This window comes from Gavialis gangeticus, unplaced genomic scaffold (genome assembly GCF_001723915.1).
Source record: "Gavialis gangeticus isolate Ggan-Ray unplaced genomic scaffold, GavGan_comp1, whole genome shotgun sequence".
Lineage (NCBI taxonomy): Eukaryota > Metazoa > Chordata > Crocodylia > Gavialidae > Gavialis > Gavialis gangeticus.
The window spans coordinates 82,671,425-82,682,780 of NW_017729031.1; the positions used below are offsets into that span (position 1 = coordinate 82,671,425).

The window sequence follows — 11,356 nt, forward strand, 5'->3', positions numbered from 1 at the left end:
AGGCCACCAGGTTGGTCTGATAGGACCTGCCACTAATGAACCCATGTTGGTTGCCCCTAAGCATGACCTCCCCTGCTGGCTCCTTGTGGATATGTGCCAAAATAATTTTCTCAAACAGCTTGCCTAGGATCGAGGTAAGACTAACTGGCCTATAGTTTCCTGGGTCCTCCTTCCTCCCCTTTTTGAAGATGGGAACCATGTTGGCCCTCTTCCAGTCCTCTGGCACTACACCAGAGCACCACGAGTGCTCATAAAGCCATGCCAGGGGTCCTGCAATGACCTCAGCCAATTCCTTTAGTATTCTAGGGTGGAGATCGTCTGGACCAGCTGACTTGAATACATCCAGTCCCTCCCAGAAGTTCCCTAACTAGTTCCTCACTAAACCTTGGCCTAGGTGTGCAACCCCTGGGGCCTGAGGGGGGCCCAGCGGGGGGGTGACTGTTCCGGTCCCTGCTTAGGAAAATGGAGGCAAAGAAATTGTTAAACACGTTGGCTTTGTCGTCTGGTGTGACAACCACATTTCCTAACGTGTCCTGCAGGGGACCCACATTACCCGGAACCTTTTTACCCCCTATGTATTTAAAGAAGGACTTCTTGTTGTCTTTAATCTGGGAAGCTAGTCCCAGTTCCATCTCTGCCTTGGCTTTGCTGACTGCCCCCCTACATCCCCAAGCAACTGCAGTGTAGTCATTCCTGGTGATGTCCCCTCCTTTCCATTAGGTGGTACGCCTCCCTTTTAGCTAGGATACATTCCCGGATGCTTTTGGTGAGCCATGGAGGCTTGTGTGCCCTCCTGCTCCCTTTGATCCTCGTTGGGATAACCTTCCTTTGGGCTTGGAGGATCGTCTCCTTAAGGAGCGATCACTTACCTTGGACACCTGGCTCCCCTCCCCTCTGGGACCTCAGCGCTTCCCTGACTATTCTCCTTATCTCACTGAAGTTTGCCCTCCTGAAATCTAGGGCTGCTGCCTTGCTGCAGGCCTTTGCCACCTTGCGCTGGATGGTGAATTCCAGCAGGCCATGATCACTGTCGCCCAGGTGGTCAAGCACCCGCAGCCCCCTCACCAGGTCATCTCCCGTGGCCAGCACCAGGTCCAACAAGGCGTCTCCTTGGTGGGGCTGTGCACCTCCTGGGTTAGATGGAAGTCCTGCATTCTGGCTAGGAACCTACGTGAGCGGTCAGACCTGGCTGACTGCTCTTCCCAGCAGATGTCCAGGAAGTTCAGGTCCCCCATCCTTAGACTTCACTACCTCTGTAAGCTGACCTAAGAATTCCTGGTCGAGCTCTTCCCCTTGGTTGGGAATCAGCCATATCAAAACAAAAACAGTAGAAATGAAACTTCCCTTCATGCTCATTTATCTATCTTCACCTTCTTCCTTTACATTTAGATTAGGTTACACCATTTCAAAAACATTATAGCTTTGAAAATTCTTTGAAGATATATGCAGGGTATTTATTTCTGACATTGACTGGACCCAGTTTTCAGTCCTTATTACACAGCCAGCAACTTTTTGCAAACACAAGCCACAGCTTGAAACCCAGTCAGTGCCATAGGCCAGCACTCCTCTCCTGCCACTCCAGCGACAGTGAACAGAGGCTGCAGTGAAGAGCAACCCTCCACCTGGGTTGCAGCAGTTGGCTAAAGCAGCTAGAAGCAATTGGCATGCTATTAGCAAAACTTGGACCAAATCAAACAACTGGGAAATTGATGTGCCCTTAGTAAAACGCAGACCGGATCCAATCTCTTTGTAGGCTGTATTTAGCCACAGGCTGTAGGCAGCTAAGCCCTGCCTTACTGAATCCAGTTTTAACTTATCATGGCTGCATTCTTACCTCATGGTATATTGAGGGCTTGGATAACGAAGGGATGGTGAATGATAAAACTTTATTGTTCCCATCTTTATCAGCAATTTCCTGCAGTAGTCAAAGACATAAGGAAACAGGATTTGGAATCTTCTATGAACTTTCTTACGGCAAAGACAGTTAAAACAAATAATAAATCAAGACCTTTTTTCCTTGCAAATTAATTTACTTACAAATTTTTATATTTGCCATTAAAAAACACCAAAAACAACAGGAATGACTCCACTACCACAGGTTGCTTTGAAAAATCCGTATCCAAGCCAATTTACAATGGAGCATTTCCTCCCTTTGAGTGTGTCTACACTATCCAAGTACAGGTAAGGAGTGGTATAACGAGACATTCCAAGTTATGCCCAGCAACAGAGGTAACTGGTTCTGGAGATACCTCCCTAACTATGGCAATTGTGCACATCTCTAATCTCTACTCACAGCTAATTTATTGTCCAGTTTCACAAAACTGCACTGTTGTCAAAGACAGCACAAACAGAACATCTCAGTACAGCACCTATTGGCACCATACCGAAGCAACAAACACAGGCTTTGAAACAACGCATTCCTCAAGGAATCAGAAATGAATTAAAAATCTTCTCAGTTATAACACTTATAAAGCACAAAAATTATATAATGGAACAAGACTGAAGGTGAAAGCCACAAAGTATAAAAGTGCAACAGCTGATGAGTCATTTATTGGCAAGAGGTAGTATATCTTAATAAATCTATCAAAGGGAAAAAGTTGAAAACAAGGCAACTGGCAGGGTTTCTAACAAATATACTGGCAAGGGCAGTGAAAGACTGACAATATTTTCAGATAGCTTTCATATTAAAGTTTTTATTTGCTTAAAGACTGCTAGTTTGCTTGTGTTACAGCATAGCAATTTTAATTTATTATGGAGTAACCCCATATAAAATGTCAAATACTGCTCTCTCCATATTCTACTATGAAATTTCTAACATACTAGAAATTAATTATTCTATTTTAAATAAAAATAGAGCTTTATGGAAGAGAGAGGGGAAGACTAAAGTTGATAGCATTTGTAAAGTCATTTGTCTGGATTTAAATAATTCCTCGTGCACTTTCATTTTCTTTTTTCCCCCTTTTTTAAAGAAAAGTTGTAAACAGGATTGTTTTTCTGTTTGTATCTGGTATGTTTCATGAGAAAGATACCAGCAAAATTACTGTGTCACAAAGAAGGAAATTAAGGTGTAGCCGAGTGAATATCTATTGATTTCTGTCACTAGTAGTAAAAATGGGGACTGCTTCAAACATTTAAAACCTCTCCTTCTATTTCAGTCTGCAGAAAACGTAGCAATACAGTTCTAAACTGCTGAGCTCATGCATGTGTGAATCATTTACATGAGTTCTAAAAGTACCAGCTAAAGCATCTTCATGTAAACTGACTCCAGTGACAGAAATATGAGCTACTTCTCACCAAAAAATAAAAATAAAAAGCTACTAGTCAGGCTTTGATGTCATTTACATCAGCATAAAATCAGTATCTTGATTTTATTGAAATTATTTTGGATTTATAACAACATAGCAAGAGAGAAAATAAATCCAGCTGAGCCATATCATGCTTACCAAGGATATAAAGAAAAAATATTTAAGAACACATCTTGGCAAAAGAAAATTTGTAATGGATTAGAAAAAAGGACAATTTTAGGACAGGCTACACCAAATGCCTGTAAAAGCTGAAATTTTCATTATAGGAAAGGGCCTAACCTGATAACATTGCTAATAAATGACCTAATAAAAACTGATGCAACATTAAGAATATATATTTGCAAGATCTACATCAGTGGGGCCAACCTTTTTAGCAGACACGCCACAAATTAGCCCCACACTCTCCCCAACTACCACTCCAATCCCCTTCTTTTGCCTAAATTCGCTGTCTTGCTCACTGCTTCCCACCCTGTGCTCCCTGCCCAACTGCTGCTCTACTTCCTGCTTCTTGCCCCATCTACCAGCGTTCCCTGCTCCTTCTAGCATTTGCCAGGTGCCACATACAGGCTGTTCACAGGTGGCCACCCCAATCTACATAATTTAATGTCTGTGACAACGTTTTTTTCTGACACTGAAATCACCCTTAAAACTGACTACCAAATATAAGTCTTCAGTTGGAATAACATTTTGTTTTAGTTATAACTGTAACAGAGAAGAGTCCCCCTCTGTGTATGACTTGTGGCCAAATGCTGCTTTAGCCTCTATTTTTTTCCTTAAAATATGTTGAGAAAAAGCAACAGAAAAAGCCCCCCATGAAAAGACTGAGTTAGCACAGGGCTGTTCATCTTTCAAGCAGCTGGGGGTCACCTGCCCTGTAGGCCAAACCAAGACCCACATGCCCGCCTCAAAGGCTGCGCAGGCACCACTGCACTCACCATTGTATTGCAGATACGCATCACTGCCCAGTACTGCACCATGCACCCACATGGTCACCCCTTCCATGCGCTGCACTGGAGGAGAGAGAGAGAGCCCAAAGCCCCCAGCTGCTGTTACAGCCAGAGCAGTGGCCAAGCAGGAGCCACATGTGGCCTACAGGCTACCAGTTGGACAGGCCTGATTTAGCATAACTGAGAAAAGGCTCTCTGTAAGTGTCAACTGTTAGACTTTTAAAAAACAAGAACTACTACATTTTTCTTGAAAACAAAAATATACAAAGGCAACAAAATACTAAGTTAGAAGAACTGGAATCAATGTTAATCAGAACAGTAAGCCCTATGCAGGGGAAATCAATCTGATTTACAAGCTTGTAAAGATAGTCCTACAAACATACTTTCACTAAATGTACATTAAACTGTTTTACCTCCAAGTTAAAAATATCATTACATTACCATTTTTAATATTTTGTTCTTGTGATATTCCTGAGCTTCATTTTATTTTTATTCCTCAGTAATGTAAAAGCATATAAAAAGCTGTTCTCACTCATCCCTTATCTCACTTACCAAATTGTAAATCCCAAGAAGCAATGCTTCAATGCAACCGTTACTCTGTCTATCTCTGCTGGCAGTAAGACGCAGATAAACCCAGATCAATTCTGGCAAAAACTGCAAAGTGAATCTCTTTAGCCGGACTTCTGAACTACGATAGAGTTCAAAGAGCTGGTGGCAGACAGGCTCCAGGAGCTACCAAAAAAAGGACAGAATAGCTTAGAGTTACCATAAGCCTTCTCTTTTGAAATAATTTGTACAAATACATACAAGGTACCTCTACACATGCCATTAAGGCGATGAGATCAACTCCAGTGCAGTTTACGCCAGTCAGCTGCTCCTGGGCTCAGTGTCTACACATGCACCTAGAACCGCAGCCATCTGAACCAGTGTGAAGCAGCTCTGGGCTGGCAGGGGGCCTGGAGGGGTCAGCCCTAAGCTCTTGGTGGTGGTATTGGGCAATGGAGGGGCTGGCTGGGGCACTAGGCTGCTAAAGTGCAGAGCTAGGCAGCAGGCAGCCTCTGCACTTTAGCACACTCCTGCCCCAGTCAGCCCATCACCACCCACATGTCTGTTTTGGCAAGAGTTAAGTACTCCACCTTAAGATAGCATGGTTCCCAACACTATCTTATGGCAGAGTTAATTAAATTTACTGCACCCTAATACTGGCACACATGTAGATGGTGCTGCTTTACTGTGGAGCTAGTTAGTCAACTCCACAGTAAAGTGAATGGGTAGATACACTCATAGGCATCTACAATGCAAAACTACAACTGGATATATTAGCACCCTTGTTGGCAGATCCTAGGAAAGACCAGGAATTGAATGGGCTTAAAGAAAGACTTATCTTCATGCCACTAAGAGTGATATATTGGAAAAGAATTGAGGTACGCTGGCAGGACAGCAAGACAAAGTGCACACTGCCATAGCCCCTATCCTACCTATTCAGTGCAAGAGTGCTTCATTCTCCTAGAACAGTGGTGCTCAACCTTTTAGCCATACAAACCTGGGTTACAAGCTGCGGCTTGTGTTTGCAAAAAGTTGCTGGCTGTGTAAGTGGCACAGAGCCAACCCCGTGTGCCAGGATCAGGTCCCACACTGCCCTCCATGCCTGATCTGGTACACAGGACCATGCCATCTGGCTTGTGGGGCCCACCATGGGTCTCAAAATTTAGCAGCAGGGGAGCAGTAATTACTCCTCCATCACCAAATTTCTAAACCCATGGCTGGAGCACAGTGGGCTAGGTGACACTGTTCCACTGGCTGGATCAAGCCCAAGGGCTATGGGTTGAGCAACCCTGTCCTAGGATGTCAATGAAGTTTTGGAAAGTTTAAAACGAAACAAACCATCTTTTTAACGAATTTGACATCCTATGAACTGCAAGGCTTATTTCCACTGGGGATACCTAGATTCAGTGCATGTAACCAGGATTACTGCCCATGTGACTGGAGGCCTGATCTAAAACCCAGGGAAGACAAAGGAAAGACACCTGATAAAATCTGAGTCAGTTCATAAGGTCAAGGTCTACAACCTTAAATCTATTTTAAAGTTTTTAAAATGATAGAAAAACTTTATCTTATAATCAACACATATGTGATGCTGTGACCTAACAGAGGGAACTGAAGCACAGATATTATTTGACTAGCTCAAGTTCAAACAGCAACTTAGAGGTACAGTCAAAAGAGAGCCCAGACTTGTCTGATAAAAAAGGGGGACTTTTAGTCAACGTTCTATTGACAAAAAAAATTCCATTCCAGGCTATCAGTTATTTCCATTTCTTCAGGACAGGAAGATCCTTTTTGTTGGAAAGTATTAAAAAAAAATAAAATCACAGGCTTTATTGACTTTGGAACCTTATTCTTCTCTTTATAATTAATTACTTTGAACGTATGAGAAATGTGCATGGCCTAATTATCTAGTTTATGTACATATATATTCAGACTCTTATAAGCATTCAAAGATACTATTACTGATCAAAACATTAACACAACATTAATTTAGATCAACATTTATGTCTTAACAGAATAACCATTTTCCACAACCAGCACAAAGATGGGGAAAAAATCAGTTTCTAATAATACAGGCCATTGTATATGCTGAAACACACCACTTCTTAACCCAACAGTTGTTCACTCCCATGGCAATCCTTATGCAAAGGACCTTATATAGCCATCTTGGGTATCAAGGTTTACAACTAATAGTTGCACTGAAGTAAAGGCTTTTTTCTTTTCTTTTCTAACAGCTGAAGCAAAAGAGGTATAGATCTTAGCAGCAGCAATGTGGGCAAGAGTGGAAAAAAAATCTTGTGTTCTGGAATACCATACATGGATTTTTACATCCATATAAAGCAAGGAAGCTACTTCAAGACTCTCCTATTTAAGGCAGGATTTTAATAACAACATCACAAGTCAGTCAATTTTATTCCCCTTGATGGAAAAAAAACACAGCTTTGTTCTGTGTTGAATATCTGCTATTCTCTTTAGCATACTTACAATAATACTTAGTACTTGTATAGACTTTGCATGTTCAAAGGGTTGCAAAAATATTAAACAACAAGTCCTGTTTTAGTTTAAAATAGTAAATCCTATCCAAAGGTAACATTATCAAAATCAGCTGTTATAATAAATATAAAAATTGTCCAGGTTGGGACTGTGGTCTTGAAAATTACCTAGCACATTTTCAGATGCCCAAAAAACAGCAGTTAAGCAAAAAGTATTTTCTTTCACAGATCAGAGTGCCACTACAAACTCTTTAAATTAAGGAAACAGGAGCCTTCCTGGGGGTAAAGGGGAAGAGGGGCTAGAAGAGGAAAAAGATACCTTTGACAACAAAAAATACTGATGAGGGATGAAAAATCTGCAAGGGATGAATGGGGGTGGGGGGGCCGGGGGAAGAGAGTAGAAACTGTATCGATGAAACACGTCTACAAACAGCATTGTATGACACTAGTAGAGGCAATACCAAAGTTCTATCCCATTTGAAACTTAATAGGCCTAAATCAAGGCACAATGAAGATTAAAAATTAAACAGATTTTTTCCCCTTTAAATAGTGAAATAACTGGTTGAAGTGACTTTTCTATTGCAACTTTACAAGATTGGCCTCTGCTTAAAGGCTAAGTACTTCAGAAAGGAAAAAAAGAAATCAATGAAATGTATGCAAGTTCTGCATGTATAAAAAGTCCCTCAGCTCCCGTATGGACCAAAGAGAAGTTTAACAATGGCCAAACAAACTTAATCCAAATTCAGCTTTGTTTGCAGACCTCTCTGATACAGCTATTAGTTTACTAGGAGCTTCCAGACTGTATGAAGGTACAGTCACTCACAAACACCCCAAACATCACAACAAATTTTAAACTTATGAACACTAAAAGTTTTCCCATAGACCAGTAGCAGACTTTTAAAATCATTTTCTGATGTGCTTCTTAATGTTTAGAGGAAAAGATCTGTGAAAATAAGAGAGTTAACATCCCTTTAGCTATTCTGCTTTTTACACAGGACAGAGGGATGATTGATTCTCGGAACATAAAAGTTCAAAAGCAACTGTAAAAGAGGAAAGAGAACAAGTACCAAGAGTCATTAAGTGGTTTATTTTCTGATACCCGAGAGATATTGGTGCATGCCTAATGCCCTGGATGCATCAAGACAAACGGATCCAGATCATGGCAAAAGATTACTAAAAGATTACTATTAGGCTTTTAAAATGAACACTCCTTTTGACATTCTGGTTCATGGTAACCTAATAACAGAAGAAAGTACAATCAAATAGACTGTAACGTCATAAGAAATGGGTAAAAGGTGGTATGCCACACTGACCAGTCAAAGCAAGCAGCAGCATTCAACAATTTTAAGAACAAACAGTTTACATCTTAACAAGATGACATTGAGCAATTGTCAAAAACTGAAAAGTATAAGTGGAAGAAGCAACTGCATCAACCCCTGAGAACAGAGGAACAACATTCAAGCTCTTCAATACTATTTTCTATTTTGGTGGGAGAAGAGATTTTGGGAGTCTCCTACCTCATTGTTTGGGTCTTGAATGACCTTATAAAGAGCTGGCACCAGTGATTTTTTCCGGTGTAGTGTTGCTGCATAACTGGAGATTTGAGTTTCAGGTAATGCCTAAGGAGAAAACAAACAAACAGGCACAGCAATTACTGTGATGAGTAGGTGAGAATAAAGATTTCCATATACTGACATACTACTATGAAAGCACTAAGCCTCATTCCAACAACAGTAAACACAGTAATTTCAAACCTGAGTCTCAGTCAAGACTGAAATCCACAACTCCTTGTCATAAGGATGGAATTTAGTTCTTTCCAGACCAATTCCTATTAGTTTCAGCAGCAGTTGAAAGCATTCAGCAAATCACAGGCTTAGATCCCTAAATAGCTCAGGACCTATTATAATAAATACCAGTAATACCAATCATAAAGTTATTTGCCCAAACTTTCACTTTGTATTGTCCTAAACTTACATGAGAAGCATGAACAACGCAAAGCAAGTGGTCATGGACAACATCACTTGTCTCACAGGCAACCATGTCGCATCAGATCCTTGCATTACTCTGATCTCCCATGCAGAAATTCTGCACTAGCATCTCCTAAATTCTCATATGTTGACAAGGACATGAAACTGCACCATCAGCTTAAACACTGGTAATACTGATACAACCTAAGACCAGCTTATTCAAAGGGAAAGATTAATAACAATCAAAATTAATCATTACTATTTATGAACTACTTTGATATGTTTCTCAGCTCAGAAAGCAATAAGCAATGAAGGCAGCTTATTTTTGTCTATTTGTTTTTTCAACTATAGCAACACTTTCAGGTTTCTAGTGACAAGAACTAGAGAGTTCATAAATTCTGCAGAGGAAGTTATAGCTGTTTAACAGCTATTTCCACTGGACTTTTAAACTGGGCAAACAATATTTAAAGTTTTAATAACAAATTGTTTATCAAAGTTAAACTTGCTTAAAGTAGTTGGTTTCCCTTTACATTCTAGTAAGATTGATTTAAATAGTGTGATATGTTTTGAATGCAGATCTACATAGCAGGCTATAATGTTTTCACCATTATAATAAACTAAATTAATATTTGTATTTCAACCTGTGCTTTTTATTTTAATACCTTTATACAGACATCTGTGCTATGCAAAAATACAAAAGATTAAAATACTGTTGAAGTTTCTTTTGATTTTTAATGTTTACTAATTAGCATTCTTAATATTACCCGTAACAAAAAACATTGTCATTCATCAGCCTAAGCTTACCTTGAATTCTGATAACCATTCTTCCACCACGCCACGTTCTGATCCCAGCATTTTCTTACAGCTCCTACTCCTCTCTTCCTGTAGGAGAGAAAGAAAAACCCTGAAGTGCCAACTAAAGCTAAAAGGTTGGCAATAAAACATACTGTTACAAAACACCCTCAGTGCAGGAGAGGGTTCTGATATCTGACTGCTAAAATTCATATCAAACATTAACATAAGTTGTATTTCAGAAAATTATTTGCATATTTCAATTTTTATTTTTAAATTGTTCCCTTCATGCTTCTAGCTATAAAGCTACTGTACTTCAAGGAGGGTGGGGGTGGGAAGAGGACTCACTGTTTCAGGCCAAACTGCACATTATCTGCGACAAACACACCACCCATCCCTGTTCCCTTACCAAATATAGTACAAAGAAAAAAGACAACTGGAACAAACTGAGCATCATGGAATAAAACCATGAGAAAAAGGTTATAATGATAATCCTGAATGTGACAAAGCAAAGCTGTTTAATTAAAAAAAAATTAAAGTAAAATAGACTTTTGGAAGTCATAACAGCTGTGCTTTGTCAAAACTGCTCTTGAGGAATTGCAAGCTTCACTTTTCAAACTGCAAATTGGAGGTCTATTCATAGCAATGTGTATATTTTATGAAAGTAAAAACACTACTGTTTTCTTTTTCAGTGGCACACAAATATTGCAACCCTTCCAATATTTAACAACTTATTTACCCATTTACCTGAATCCAAAATTATTTCCAATTTAAGACAGCCTCTCACACCCCTGTAATTAGATTCTACGCATGGAAAATTATAAGTTTGTTATAGTTTTCTATGTATAGAATCTAATTATTGGAAGGTTGCCTTAAATTCACACTCCTTAGCCCCCCACCCAAGGCTGTGGCAGGACAAGCAGCAGCAGCAAGGGATCATGAAGTGGGGAAAGCAGCAGCAGGGGACAGGTAGCTATCCTCAAAACTACCTGTCCCCCAACAACTGTAAACCCCACCTCAACGCCTGCCCCACAGAGCTTCCCCTCTCCTCCCCCCGCTGCCACTTAATCTATGCCACAGCTCTGACCCCAGCCCTAACCAGGCAGCAGCAGTAATGGCAACTTCAGCCCCAGCCTCAACATTGGGGCTGCAGCTGGAGTGACAACAGTTCACCTGCCACTATGCAGTCTCCCCCACTCTTGGGTGGGGGCTGGAGTCAGAGCAGCAGACGCCACCTGTCCCAGGCGGTACTCAAATCTAAAATAAGGTTTCTTCCACCCCACGCTGAATGGAGAAAAAAAAAAAAA

General features: G+C 40.5%; 1 protein-coding gene across 3 annotated transcripts in view; it reads right to left on the bottom strand.

The window, feature by feature from the left end:
* FAM126B (family with sequence similarity 126 member B) overlaps nt 1-11,356 on the bottom strand; it is an 88,115-nt gene that overhangs the window by 43,821 nt on the left and 32,938 nt on the right. For all 3 annotated transcript variants that reach the window (XM_019523201.1, XM_019523203.1, XM_019523202.1), the window contains exons 2-5: nt 10,062-10,139; nt 8,808-8,909; nt 4,805-4,984; nt 1,835-1,915 (exon numbers count right to left, since the gene is read on the bottom strand). In XM_019523201.1, coding sequence (XP_019378746.1) covers nt 1,835-1,915; nt 4,805-4,984; nt 8,808-8,909; nt 10,062-10,112 — 414 coding nt within the window. In that variant the 5' untranslated portion in view covers nt 10,113-10,139. The remainder of the gene's footprint in view (nt 1-1,834; nt 1,916-4,804; nt 4,985-8,807; nt 8,910-10,061; nt 10,140-11,356) is intronic.